At 37.9% G+C, this 15,509-nt stretch overlaps 2 protein-coding genes across 2 annotated transcripts in view; one reads left to right on the forward strand and one right to left on the reverse strand.

The window, feature by feature from the left end:
- The window catches only part of ATP6V1A (ATPase H+ transporting V1 subunit A), a 56,299-nt gene extending 45,955 nt beyond the window's left edge, over positions 1 to 10,344 (reverse strand). Inside the window, exons 1-2 of the mRNA XM_079921881.1 lie at positions 10,289 to 10,344; positions 9,593 to 9,809 (exon numbers count right to left, since the gene is read on the reverse strand). The gene's annotated coding sequence lies outside the window, so the exon portion shown is untranslated. The remainder of the gene's footprint in view (positions 1 to 9,592; positions 9,810 to 10,288) is intronic.
- Positions 10,345 to 10,467: 123 nt separating this feature from the next.
- The window catches only part of NAA50 (N-alpha-acetyltransferase 50, NatE catalytic subunit), a 31,774-nt gene continuing 26,732 nt past the window's right edge, over positions 10,468 to 15,509 (forward strand). The window contains exon 1 of the mRNA XM_079921772.1: positions 10,468 to 10,778. Within this exon, the coding sequence (XP_079777898.1) occupies positions 10,771 to 10,778 (8 nt within the window). The 5' untranslated portion in view covers positions 10,468 to 10,770. The remainder of the gene's footprint in view (positions 10,779 to 15,509) is intronic.

A 15,509-nucleotide genomic window follows, 5' to 3' on the forward strand; every position in this document is an offset into this window, starting at 1 on the left:
TAGTACAACTGAATACTAGACTACTATTTAAAAGAATGTGGCATCTTTAACTGTATCAATGTGGAAAAATCTCCAAGGTAACATTGTTAAATGAAAAATGTAAGGCCTGGGAATAACATGACAAGATGCTACCTTTGTGAACAAATACATGAGAAAAAAGAGTAAGGATGGAGAGACGGGGAGAAAACGCACACATGTATGAATATAAAAATTTTACTGTATTTGTACATGTATTATCCATTCAACTTAGTTAAAAATATTGAGTGATTTGATGAGTGCTAAACCAATTAAGCCAAGTGATAAAATTACTATATATAACTAATTAACTGAGCAAAGAGCATAGTAACTAAATAATAATGGCAAATATGTACATGGCTCTTATTATGTAACAGTCGTTGTTCTAATCACTTTTCTTATATTATTTAATCCTCACAACACTTAATGAAATAAATATACTCTTAATATCCTTATTTTAAAGCTGAGAAAAATGCAACAGAGAGACATAAGAGAAACTTCCCCAAAGTCACACTGCTAAGAAGTAACAGAGCCAGGGTTTGAGCCAGTCTGGCTCCAGTACCTACACCCTTAACCTCCTTGCTTGCTATGTTGCCTCTCAACACTACTCTAAAATTACTTTTTATTTACATATATCCCAACTCTTTTCAAAAGGAATTTGTACATTCCTCAAAAAATGAAAAACAGAACTCTCATATGATCCAGCAATTCCACTCCTGGGTATTTATTTAAAGGAAACAAAAACACGAACTAGAAAAGATATATGCACCCCACTAAGTTCACTGCAGTATTATTGACAATAGCCCAGATATGGAAGCAACCTAAGTGTCCATCAACAGAAAAATGGATAAAGATGATGTGGTGTGTGCATACAATGGAACATTAGCTGTAAAAAAGAATGAAATCTTTCCATTTGCAACAACAGAGATGGACCTACAGGGTATTAGTGAAATAAGTCAAAGAAAGACGAATACTGTATGATTTAGTTATATGTGGAATTTAAAAAACAAATGAACAAACAAAACAAAACAGAAACAAAGTCATAGATACAGAGAACAAACAGGTGGTTGCCAGAGGGAAGGGGATTGAGGGAGGAAAGAAACATGTGAGGGAGATTAAGAGGTACTAACTTCTAGTTGCAAAATAAATGAGTCACAGGTATGAAATGTATAGTGTGGGGAATATAGTCAATAAGTATGTAATATCTTTGTATGGTGACATGTCGTAACTAGACTTATTGTGATTATTTTAAAATGTATAGAAATATCGAATCACTATGTTGTATAGCAGGAACTAACATAGTATTCGCTTTAAGTCAATTATACTTTGAAAACAAAAGAGATCAGATTGTGGTTACTAGAAATAAGGGAGCAGGGGAAGGGGTAACCAGATGAAGGTGGTCAAAAGGTACAAACTTCCAGTTATAAATAAGTGCTAGGGATGTACTGTATAACATGATATATAATTACATTACTGAATGTTAAATATGAAAGTTGTCAAGAGAGTAAATCCTAAGAGTCTTCATCACAAGAAAAAAAATTTGTTTAACTTTCCTTAATTTTGTATCTATATGAGAGGATGGATGTTTACCAAAATTACTGTGGTCATCATTTCATGATGTATGTAAGTCAAGTCATTCTGCTGTACACCTTAAACTTATACAGTGCTGTATGTCAATTATATCTCAATAAAAATGGAGGGGAAAAATGTGTACAGTTTACAATAAAGAACATATACATGATTAAGTTAGTAAAACTTTTAAGGAAAAGGGGAAACAAAAAATATCAACATGAGAAACAAATACAAATACTTTAAACATATAACAAATCTCACTCTAAAGCAGGGGTCCCTAACTCCTTGGAACCCGGCTGCACAGCAGGTGAGTGGCAGGCAAGTGAGCGAAGCTTCATCTGCCACTCCCCATTACCGCCTGAACCCTCCCCCCACCACTGCACCACCACCACCACCCCACCGCCGCCACCCACCCCGTCTTCAGAAAAACGGTCTTCCATGAAACCGGTGCCAGAGGGCAAAAAGGTTGGGGACCGCTGCTCTAAAGCATCTGTTATTTTCTATTACGGCTTTGAATGATATATTAATTTCAGATTCTTAAAAGGACTGAAATCAAGTATTAAGTAACTTAATTTTGCTTCTTTATAGGCATTCTTATTTGAAGCTTCCTAAGGAGAGTTAATGTTGTATTTAGTTTTTTTATTCACCAAAACCCAAATGTGGACTTTCCCTTATGCTGACCGTCAAACAATTACGTCAGGTAACAGACTCCATAATTGTGCAATATGCTCTATTATCTCCAAGGCAGAAAACATTTCTGGAGGACTTAATATCCATACCAAAAATAAAATTTGTAACCCTATCTGGTAATGCCTATCACTTTTCTGTACATTTTTAATGACAACTTCTTATTGGATGCCCATGGGTTATCACATACACAAAAAAATTAAGGAGAGTTTATGGAATTAGCAGGGTAATTTATACACTTTCCCCTCAGATACCTAAGTAATTAAGACAAAAAAAAATTTCAGACAATTGCCATTTCTGGCAATTTCAAATGGAATTCTTCCTTTTGTTAATTCCTTCTTTGCCCTAACAGATCTTTTACTTTTAATTAATTAACTTATTAATTAATTAATTTCTGGCTGTGTTGGGTCTTCATTGCTGTGCGCGGGCTTTCTCTAGTTGCGGCGAGCAGGAGGCTTCTCTTCCTCGCGGTGCGCAGGCTTCTGCTGCAGAGTACAGGCTCTAGGCGTGTGGGCTCAGTAGTGGTGGCTTGCTGGCTCCAGAGCGCAGGCTCAGTAGTTTGGCACACAGGCTTAGTTGCTTCGTGGCATGTGGGATCTTCCCGGACCAGGGCTTGAACCCGTGTCCCCTGCATTGGCAGGTGAATTCTTAACCACTGTGCCACCAGGGAAGTCGCTTCTTTTTAAAAAAGGTAGTTTTTTCTAATTACAGAAACACTACATGTTCATTGTAAAAATAAAAACACATAATACAGAAAAGGGTAAGAAAATAAAAACCACCCAAAATGCCCATCCATGTACTGAGGTAACCACTAAACATACACTTTGGTGACTATCCTTTCCGCAATTCAACTTGTACAGATATGCACAAACATGTAGTTTTATGCATGTGTTATTGTGAATACCCTGCCTTTTTTCCTTTGTCTTTCTGTTTTCTTTTGCTTACTTCCTCCTTCCAGTGTTGACAATCATATAGGCATATACAAAACTCATGGTGTTTTTCAGCTGTTTAACAAAAATGGGATCTCGTTACATATTTTTCTCTAAACTTTGCCTTTCTCACTTAAGATACATGATGGATCTTTTTAGGATGTATTTGGAAATCCTTTCGATTCACCAGTATGGATTTAACTTCAATTTTTTTTTTAACTCCTACTTTTAATGGATTTTAAAAACATAAAATCTATAAGTTATACACCAATACCCCTACTGACAGGCATTCCCTTTGTTCCCAGGTTTTTGCTACTTCAAACACTGCTTCAATCGACATTCATGTGAACACTTGCTACTTGCTGGTGTTTTTATTCTAAGGAAAAGAGTCCATACGGTGGGATTGTTGGATGGAAGAATATGTATTTTTAATATTAACAGATATTGCCTGATTGTTTACTAAAAAAACTGTAACAATTTACATCTCCACTAGCATTTTATGAGAAAATCCTTTACCACTAGTGGTAGGTTTACCACTTAATTTCTGCTAATCAGAAAAAAATTTTTCATTGTTAGTATATTGATTACTAGTGAAGTTATACATCTTTTCATAAGTTTGTTGAATGTCTGGATTTCTCTTCTTGAAGTTCTGGTCATATGCTTTACCCATGTTTCTATTATGTGGACTTTTTCTTAATATGTAAAAGTTCTGACAAATGTTAACTCTATCTGTTATACATATTTCAATTTGTTTTCAATCTGGCTTTTGTCCTCTATTTTTGCCACTGAAAAATTCTTCATTTCTGTGTGTTCTCATACACCTATGTTTACTTTTATGACTTTCAGATTTCCTATCTTGGTTTAAAAGGTCATCACTACATCTAGATTGTATATATAAAAAAATTTTAGGAATATTTTTAATATTTTAAATATTTAAGTTTTTAATCCATCTTGAAACTAGTTTCTGCATATGCTGCAAAATACTGGCTCAAGTTAATTTCTTCCAGACAGACAAGCTGTGTCAGTTACATTTACTATATATGTCCCCGTTTTTCCCACTGGATTGAAATATCACTTCACCATGTATTAAATTATTTTATATGCTGGGATTTACTTCGCTTTTTAAAATTCTGCTGAGCTTACAGAGGCCTAAAAACATACCTGCACCTATAAACTTAAATAACGTATTCAGTTATCTGGATAAGTCAAAACATTTTCACTTAGGATATCCAAGTAATTAAGAAGAAATCATCATTTAAATGCCTAATTCTCCATACCAAATTAAAAAATTATTGCCCAAAGCAATAAACAGTGATTGTAGGAACTCAAATAGAAATTTTAAAACTTTCTTAAATCTCCTAATCTAAGATGACTTATTTTGATGCATTTCTGTCCATCTTTTTCAATAAGTATATACAATTACTACACATACAGTTTCTGTATCATGCCCTTTCTTCAATTTTATAAGTGTTTTCTAATTTAGTCTTCTCTATTTTATTGTTAAATAAACACTTAAAAGAATTAAACTAAGAAATAACTAAAACAAAACAAAGTCTGGTTGTTTTTCATTGCTCAAGCACATGTGCAGCTCTTCTGCATTATATCATGCATTACCCGTTTTACTTTCAATGAAATAAGCTTAACTATTTTTCAGAAAAGAAATAAAACATGGCATGCTGTTGATATAATTTTTAAAAAGGTTTGTCAACGAAAGAACAATGGTTTCTACAGATAGCATTAAGATTCAGAAAAACTGAAAATTTTATTGTAGTAACTAGTCATAATATTGACACCAAAAAAATAGCAACAAAAAAAACACAGGTTAAATCTCAAAATATCTATGAAATACCACCAATTTTGAAGGCTAAGTGCAGTTGTGAAATTTATTAAACAGAGCTAACTACAAACAAATGTAAAGGGGCGTTTCAAAAAAATTAATCATTAAATAATTTTATTCACAGTAGTAACTAATTCTAAAGATGACTTTAATAGTTACAGGTAAAAATAAAGATTTATTACTATGAAAATATACATCTATTTCAGCTATCTTTATAAACACACACACAATGTATATGTATTTACTATACATATAATATGTATATACTATATATATATAAAATAATACACTTATATAAACTGAAGTCACTTTCAGTTCACAACAGGAAACAAAGAAAATAGTAAAATTTTAAAGTCTCTACAGAAAAATTAAATGGAAAATATGGTTATTGATCATAATTTATTTCACTATAATAGAAAACTTGACATTAAAGACATTAAATATTCAATAATCTCTTAATAAAATCTTTCCTTAGAACAAATGAGTTATTTTTTTCAGGACTAAGGTGAAACATAAACTCATGATAGCTACACTTCAATTATTGTTTAATTTACTGATATTTTCCAATACAAAACCACTAAACCTTGTGAATCGTCAACCTAGGAAGGGAAAAGTTTTACTCTAGTTCACGTCTCCATTGTGTTCTCTATATTCCTATGTCTACTTCAAATGAGGATAAAAATAAGGCATAAAAACAGTTAGAATAAAAGGCAGAAATTTTAAATATAAGCTAAACTCAAAAGTTCCACCTCTGTAGGGTGGTGTAATTTTAATATATTTCTATAATCCTGTGTAGGGATAATAATTTAGAAATACAATACTTCCTTAAATTGATTCTACATATTAATGATCATGAGCTCTGGAAAATCTTTATATAGAAAATATTAAGTCACTGCAGTTGCCAAAATAATAGACTTTATGTTGATATTTCTTAGCTCCTATTAATAAATCTATTTTAGAATCTTTGCTAGAAGTACATTTTTCTTGCTATTTTTTGGTAATAAGCCTCATTTCAAATTCTACTCTTTACTCCATACCCCAAACTTGTTGCTCAATTTTATAGGATATCTAAAAGTCTCCTTTAGAAATTCAGTATATAAAATCAAACTAGGTATCAGCAAAGTTAATTATTTAAACGTACAAAGTATGTACTAGGCCCTCTGCATCATGATCTAATTTAATAGCATCTATGGCATAGATTTAAACACGAGGAAATTTAAGCTTAGATTAAGTAAATTGTCCAAAGTCACACAGCTTAAATAAATGGTAAGGCCAGACTTGAACCCAGGTCTATAGGATCAGGAAATATCACTTAGTTTTAAAAATACTTTCACATAGATTACCTAGGGTTTATCTCACTTGAAATCATAACACCCTTGATAGAAAGGTTCCTAAGTATCAAACCATAAGCCCCCACCCCCAACTTTACTTAAAAGCATATAGCTAAAGTGGCAGTACTTAATGATGATTTTCTGACTTTTAGTCTAGTGCTATATCACGTGTAGCCTGTACAGTGCCCCTTTTTTCAATAAACACAACTCACTCCTCTTCCCTTCCCTATCATGCAAACACATATGTTGTGAAAATAAGTTGATCACTACATTAATAAAGTCCATCTGAGGTTTATATCTATTCTATTGACCATGATTTGGATGGTTACTATTAACAATTTATATCTTAAAGCTAATACCTAGTGCATAAACTCAGTAGGAGCTATGATCTGCAAGAACTTTAAAAGTAGTTTAATCTCCCTGTCCAACTGTCAAACACTCATTCAATGAACAATTTATTTAATGCCTATCAAGTACTTCTGCATCCTGGTACTAAAGACACAACAGTAGAGACACTGTCCTTGAATTCCTAGGAGCTTTACAGTTTACTAAGGAACAGCCCAGCAAACAGTAATTAAATACAACGTGCTAGAAATGAAAATAGAATAGAAAATATTGTGTAGTAGTCTATAGAAGTTAGTGCCTAGTTCTGCCCACAGAGGAAGAAAGCATCTTGGTGGTGGCCATAATCTACAAAGGCAGTGACATATAAGAAAGACCTCAGAGTAAGCACACAACAGGTGTCAGGGACCCGAACACAAAAACCCCCGTGTGCCATTTAATGTTGGACTACAGCACAATTCTCTAATGAATGTTAAGATTTCTACATATAGGGAATTCCCTGGTTGCCCAGTGGTTAGGACTTCGTGCTTTCACTGCCGGGGGTGGGGGGGCCAGTTCAGTCCCTGGTCAGTGGTCAGTGGACTAAGAACTAAGATCCCATGAGCCACGTGGCAGGCCAAAAAAAAAAAAAAAAAGATTTCTGCATATAATATTCATAGATTGATAAAAAGCTCGTCTCAGAAATGGTTTCCACACTTCACATCACTTGTTTGTGTGTGTAAATCGAGTATAACGTCAAAGCTCTTTTTCAAATTCAACTTTAGTAGCAATTTAGTCACCAATTCCTGCTGCCAATCTTCCAGATTTCATTAGTGGTCTAAATTATTGCTTTTGCAAGTTCCTTAAAATCAGGGGAACTGTGAAGTAAAATTGCAAACTCATTCAACCTCTTTCACATTGACATTTTCTCCTCTAGTGCTCAATCCTTTTTAGCCTGTTTTCTCTATTCCATTTTGGTCTCATCCAGACAGGACTGGTTTAGACTTCAAGAACTCCTGTTATTTGGTGGAATGTTACCTGGGCAATGAAGCAACACTGCTTACATTTTTCTCTCCTCTAGTGATCAGGGAACCTCACTTTGGAGCAAACTAATGGATAAAACTATATTTATATCGGTAGCAAGCATACCGATACTTAAACATCGCAAACAAATTAGTGCTTTTGTCCAATATAAGTTATATGCACAGAATGCTAAAACTGTAAATCATAACAGTGGCCTTCATCATTACTCAGAGAAAGCAAGAAAGATTTTTAAGGTTATGTTTTCTAGTAACGAGCATCAATAAGCGAGTTTCTCTATTTTGAACTTACTATAAAACATTTTGTTAAATTGATGTTACTCTAGCATTTTAACTTCCCCCTTAACAAAATAAGACCAGTTTATTGCAGAGAATTTGGAAGATACCAGAAAAACAAAAATAAGTCATTCATACCCACCACTCAAAGATAATGATTCCATCTTCCTCATTTTTCAGTTGTCTTTTTAATGGATTCTTCAATGACATGGGTTAGAAAACTCTAAGGTTTAACTAAGAATATAATTTTTTCAGATTAAGAAAAAGTGTAATTTAAATTTAAAAAATCAGATTTGTAATTTCTGTAAGGCCTTTCAATTTAAAAGAACCAAGGGACTTTGAGTTTGCAGTATAAACAAGAGTTTAACCCCAAACAGAAAAACACTCTTCCCTAAGGCACATTGTTTGGGGTCAAAACATTGGTTACTATATTACATGTGAAATGGGAGTACACTGGGTTGGGCAAACACCTAAACAATCTTTTCTGCACTTTCAGAAAATACTGTTCATCAAAATCTGAAGAGGTCACCTGGACTTTTACAAATGGGGAAAGCTAAGGAGGGATACAAATGCTACTTAACATAAATTTACCACTAGTCAAGGAATTGACTGGGAGTGGCAATTACGTAGGATTTTAGGGAGAAATGGCAAGAGGATGTCAAAGGCAGAAAATATGAAGTCAGCAATATCTCAACTTAACCTCCTTACCTTTAAGTTTATGGTCAAACACATTAGTTTAATTATCTTTCCAGCCCAATTAGTTTCTGAAGAATTACTTCCCTTTCAGGGAGGTCACTTTTCCATAAGCTAGCCTGGGTCTCCTGCAGATCATGACACCGCAACACCATCTTTCAACGCCTCCCCATTCAATCTAGACTGTCGCATTACCAACACCTCCTGTTTTGAAGGTAGTATATATTTATTCTTTCAACTGTCCTCTCCTTTTCTGCACCATTAAGTCAGAGAAGAGAAAGGTAAACGGCCACCTTTTACCCTTCCAGATCCATTCAAAGCTTGTGGACATCTATAAAACGCCTCTCGCAGGGATGCTACATAAAAGCTAAGAATTAACTGAAAATGCACATTCGGAAGCAAGATTTACAGTGACACCGCAGTGAGGGCCACATCGGTGACATTCTCTCCCAAGCCGGTCTCACAAGGAGACGCCTCTGCCTCCGGGGTTTTTCCTATCTCCCCGCTCCCCAGCCCCGGGCTGAAGGTAAAGACTTTACAAGGCCTCTGCCAAAGAACGGGGGATTGAGACCTGGAGGCTACTGCAGACCCCGAAGAATGCCTGAACCAATCCCACTACCCGAAGCCCCAAAGACTCGAAAGGGGAACCATAATGGCGGCACTCACCCCCCAGCCCCGGGAAGGGTGGACATGTGAACTCCTAGGTTGCAGGGGCGACCACATTGGGGGAGCGGGTGTCAAGATAACTGGAGAAATGAGATCGCCGGTGCAGGATGACAGCGGGGGGAAGCCCGGGACAGCAGAAGCCACCATTCACACTCTCTCTTCTCTTCATCCTCTCACCTCTTCTCTTCTATCCCAACCAGCCGCCGGTTACCGGTCGCCACTCACCTGCCGGGGCGCGAGGTCCAGAAACTGTACCGATCACCTACCCAGAGGCTCTGTCACTGTGGGAGGAGAAGCCTTCAGCTGCAGAGGGGGGCGGGTCTAGACAGTCACGTGACCCCGGGCTCCGCCCTGTTCTCCCCAACCGGGCTTGCTGCATCTCCGGCGCCTGTATTTTTGCGGATCGTTTGAACATTAATTTTCTTGCGATTAGATTTTAGGACTGCAAGAACAAAACAAAAATGTCCGCAAAGATTATGTTGTAAACTGCAACGTAGAAGGCGTGGGTGGAACGGGCTAAAGTGCATTGCTAAGGAAGTGACGTTCACGCAGTGGTCTCGGGGCCGGAAATGGAGATAAAAGTTCCGCCCCCCTGGGGCCCGCCGGCAAAATCCCAGGCTTATGGGTTTGGGGCCATCACGTGATATCGAAACCGAAACGTGCTGGACGGAAGCCAAGTTATCCGGCCAATTGTTAAATACACCTATTTGTCTTAAAAGCACTAATTTACTTAAGTCTCCCACAGGCTTCTTTACATTTAGAGGAACCAGCTTTATAAAATCTTATTAGGAGACAGGAGCGTTTGAAGGTCATACTGGAGACTACCAGCTACGAAGACCAGGGTCGGGGAAGACTGATCTTGTTGAAGTGGGAGAGGTGAGGGAGGGGTGGAAAAATCTGGCTTTTACCGCCAAGGCCTACCCGGCAAGCCCCACAAGTTGCGTCGTAAGATATGGGAGGAGGAAGATGACGCCGGAAGGCAGAGCCCAGTAGAAAGATGGAGGTCCTCAAGTGGAGGGGGAAGGGTACTCGGAGGCCTGCAGTGCGGCTGCGCGCCGGGCTGCCGACGCGCCGGCGCGCAGAGGGGGCGGGGTGAAAGGTCACAGCGCGGCGGCGGGTCGGGCTGGCGGCTGCGGTGGCGGAGGGCGGGAGGCGAGTGCCCCGCGTGCACGTGTGGAGAAGCGGCGGCACCAGCGCGGCGGCGGGAGGCACCCCCGCCCCCTCTGGAGACGCAGGGCCGCGCTCGACTCTCGCGGCCTCCGTCACCCGCTCAGCTCCCTGCCCTAAGCGAGGAGGCCGGCTTGCGGGGTGGAGTGGCCCGAGCTGAGGGCGCGGAGAGCTCAGGGCGGCGACGACAACGGCGTTGATATCGGTGGTAACAACGGCCTCAGCAGGCGGGGAAGATGAAAGGGTGAGGAAGGGCAGCCGGGCAGGGCCCGACCGGCGGGGGAGAGGGGCTGCGAAGGAAGGGAGAGACTCCGGGCGAAGACCCGGCGGAGGGAGGTTTCTGGGCTTCTCTGCTCATGGAGGGGGCGGAGGCTCGGCTCCGGCTGCTGGCGGGCGAGACCCGGGGAGCCTAGGGTTTGGGCCTGGAGGACGAGTGCGGGTTTAGTGCACACCAGCTGCTGAGTGGGGCAGCGGGGAAAAGCTGTCGTGAGGCGCCTGGGGCCTCCTGCCCGGGCGCGGACTGCGGAGCCACCCCCGGCCCGCCCCTCCGAGTGAAGCGGTTTGGGTGTCCTCTTCAGATCCCGGCTCGACACTGAGAACTGTGGTCTTTGACACCTTTCGGGCTTATTCACACTTGGAAGCCGTGCAGAACCTTCTGGAGGGAGCAGGAATTGGAATAAAGAGCACGGAAAGGAGTATTAAGAGCTAGTGACTCAACTGGATTTGGGTTGGGTCAGAGCGAGTGGAGGAGGGGGAGAGAGCGTGAGCACTGAAGACTTGGGGTGCCAAAATGTTTAAGGAAGTGTTGCTGATCAGTAGGTGGAGCTATTGCTCCAGCCGTTTACTGTTGCCCTTGTGCCGCGAGGGGGTCCTGGGTTCCTAGTGAAGCTTTCTTCAGGGGTTTGGCAAAGTGAATATTCTTTCACAGGTTCCCTCTTGGACAAAGTTAGGGATTATTTTGGTTCGACTATTTCCATTTGGATAAGATGTCATCTTACTATTAAATTGCATACTGTTAAAGTATTAATTACCTAACACTGTGTTTTAACATATTGACGGAGGGAGCCGTTTTGAAGCTTGCCTTTACCCTCCTTAAAGAACGAAATGGAATCTTAATCAGTGTTAAAAGCTTTCTGAGGTGCTGAGTGTTTTCTACGATAGCAAGTCAGTTAAAGAATTGTAACTGTTTTGAGTTAGCGAAGCCTTTCAGACTGTTAAGCAGCCCTTTTGAAGATGAAGTAGAAGTCTGTTCGAAGTAATCTCATACTGCCTAAAACAAGGGTCTGTATATTACTTCGGTGTGTATATGTGTTTGAGGTCGCAGAAGAGGTCCAAGAAAGTTTAATTTGAAGGTCTGTAGCGTGATTCCTTACTCTGATTTTGCTTTAAATATTGAGAATCCATTGTAATGTCGAATTGCGTGTTTTGTATCAAGTTGAGAAATCATGAAGAAATTTTCACAGTACCTGCATTAATTCACATCAAGTTCTAAAGAGTTCCAATCAGGATACTAATTGAGGGGGTATTTGAAGTACGTGCTGCACTTGAATCATGATCTAGGAAGTTTGGCTGTTTTGTATATGATCCAATATAACTTGGCGAGATTTATCTCTTTTTTCCTTGAGTATGGATGCTGTCTCTTAGTTGTTTTTGTGTTCTCATTGGCACTCAGTGCTTATTTGTCTTTGTTAAAGTAATAAAAATGAGGCTGAAGAGTTCTTGGTGTTGAGCTTGTGCACGGATTTATAAAGGAATGCCTCCAAGGAATTATTCTGGATGTTTAGATCCAAGATCTTTTGATCTAGCTCAGTCTGCCTAGGATGTAATGCTCTTCCTGATACTAACTTGGCAATAGAAGTAATCTACCTTCAGTTAACATACTTATGAGGCAATTATCTTTTTATTTAAAATGGTTATTTTATATGTAACAAACTGATGGAGGCCAATCTCCAGAAATGAGTAACTGGTCAAATTTAGAGGAAATTTATAGTTACTGAACCTGTACCTTATGCCAGCAACTATGCCTAAAATGTAGAGTCCTTAAGTCTAGTTCCTATCACCTTTTACTATTGGGAGCTTAAGATCATGTTCTTAATGGTAAACTTTTAAAATGATTTCAGAGGAACTTCTAAGGTGAACTAACTCCCAGGTAAGATGGGACTGTAAAATTTTTTTCATTTGTTAGTCTTGCCCTTAAGGCACTGAACAAATGAAGACAGTGGATATTATTTAAAAGATTTTAAGGTTCTTGAGTTCAAAGATTTGTATCACCGTGTACAATGCAGTCAGTGTTATAGTCCTGACTCTTGGTTTATGAAGGCCTGTGAAAATGAAACAGTGGTCCTGATTATGTGGTTTTTGTACGAAATTTTATTTGCTAAGTGTTTTATTGTATATTGAGCTAATTCAACTGTAAGTTGAATACAAATATCTAAAATTGAAAACATGCAGAACTCCTCACTCTGAATCAGTCTACTGTTTCAATATTTTACATCGTTGCCTATATTGTCTATCGTTTTGAAACCTTTAAAACTTAACTATTTTACCTGGCTTTTTCTTCATATTTTTACTTAGTTTTTTATTAGTAGCAGTAGGACATTCCATGGTATTGGCATGTATTTGCCTTTCCTCCATAGTAGATAAGCTTCCAGTTGTTAATTACTGCATGCATTTATATGCATGGTTTAGAAATTTGAAGTATATTATGAGGTGTTACTTGTACTGAGGTTGCTTGTTTTTATGAACCAGGGACATTATAGGTTGAATTTGTGGATGGTAAGCTGATTATTTTTATCTGTTCCCCTGTAGGGAGGGTGATATTCAAGCAAGAAGGTATGCTATACACAGCCATGACTGAAATGAGATGGCAGTGTAATAGTCGATATAATAGAAAGTAAACCTGAGTCCATTTGCCCTTCAATTGTAGCAAAGAGGTGTAAATTCTAATAAAGATGTCTTTAACTAGATGTGAACAAAATAAAGATGACAGCAATAATATAGTATATAGAACAGTGTAGTTTCCTAATTGAAGTGTTAAAATATAAGATTCTGCAAGGAGAAATGAGTCTATGTTGAAGAACTCAGAAAATAATTGGTACCTCTGAGAGTTTATGGACTGGAAAAGGGCACAAATAACTTTACTGAGGTGCTAGAGACATTCTGTATCTTTACCTTGGGTATTGGTTGCAGAGGTGTATACATATGTATAAAATCATTGAGCTGTAACAAGATTTGTGCTCTTTACTGAGTGTATCTTATATGTCAATAAAAGTGTTTTTTTAAAGGTTTTATTGCTGTTTTTGTCAGGGGAAAAAAAAAAACAAAAAAAGAAAGCCAGTAAGGCCGAAGTATGTAGAATTCAGGAACTTTTGTAAAACTGCAATTCATACTCCTTGCTTCTGTGAAGCCAATGATTTGTAGGATGTTGATTAAGTTACTGGATTTTAACAAATACTTTGTAATGTTCCCTTGCTTTGTTCAGATGAATGCATATAAAATATAATCTGTCTGTACCATAATTTTAAAAAATCAATATCCTAACTAATATAAAGGAGAATAAAAGGAAAGTAAACTGCAGTAAGATATCTATTTCAATATGCAGATGAGCAGGTACAACAACACCATAAATCATAAGACCAGGTGTTTGCATCTATCTGTAAATATAATCAACTATATAATTTAAAAAGTATATCTGCTACCAGTACAGATGTGTGCATTGGTGAGTAATGCTGTGTTGCCATCAGTGTTGTGATTTCTTCCCCAAATTGTGGACAACTGTTGGTAAAGTTCTGAACAAAACGCACAATAATCAAGAACTGTGGGTTGGGAAAGATTTTTAAAAGGCACTCATAAAGCATTATCTTTCAAAGCCAGTGCTTTTGCCAGACGAAACTAATATCTATATTAAATTTCACTTTCCTAAATCCTCTCTTTTGGTCTGTAGAAATTCTTTTGACTCCTGATTTTCTCTTCTAGGTATTAGCTATGGCTTCCAGCTTTGTGCCATCTGGAAAGATACACCTTCTTAATTATTTAAATGGCTGTCCTTTTTTCTTGTTTTAAAAGTGCAGCCTACAGAAACCGTTAGAATACCAGTACTAATCAATAGAAACGTCCTTCGCGTCATAGAAATGAGAATTGTATGATTATAGTTTAATAACTTACAAAATTGTATAATTGTGCTATCACAGAACACTCCTTTCTCTTGAGCTGTTCTCTTCCATCATGTGCTGTTTACATTCATTCAGTGCCTGACTTATTAGCAGAACGTTAGTCCTGTCTTGTCCAATACAGTAGTGACTAGCTATGTTTGGCTGTGGAGCAGTTGAAATGTGTCTTGTGTTACTGAGGAGCTGAATTAAAATGTCAGTTGTTGGACAATTTTTATGTGTGTTTCGAACAACTTGGATGTGTGAATCCACTGTAAATTTTATGAAATATAAGTACAGATAAAACATTTCCAAGGAAAATTACCATCTGAATTGAGACGTGCTGTAAGTGTAATGTGCACTGGATTTAAAGACTTAGTATGAAAAAAAGATTTTTTTAAAAGGTCATTAATTTTATTTTGATTACATGTTGCAATGATTTCAGCTGTTTCTTTATGCCTTGTTAATGTAGATATTAGGGGGAAAAAGTTTTTTTTAACAGGGATTTGAACCCTGGACCTAGAAATTTTTAAATTACATATGTGACTCAAATTATATTTCTGTTGGACTGTGCTGTGCTAGACCCTGAAAAAAACAAATTTGTCTAAAACATGATCTCTTCCCTTAGGATCTAGTTCCTGGATGGTAAATGTTTCAAATGTGGGACAACACATAGTGTGTGGCTGTTTATACCTCTGTGGTAACCACTCCTGGTTTTCAATTAAGATATTATAATCCAGTAGTATCCTCTGGGTAAATGAAGGGGTAATTGGAAGTATGTATTTGCCTTGCCTGAGCTAGTACAACCTGTATTCTACCTCTGTCAT

Source organism: Stenella coeruleoalba (genome assembly GCF_951394435.1).
Source record: "Stenella coeruleoalba genome assembly, chromosome: 5".
Classification (NCBI taxonomy): domain Eukaryota; kingdom Metazoa; phylum Chordata; class Mammalia; order Artiodactyla; family Delphinidae; genus Stenella; species Stenella coeruleoalba.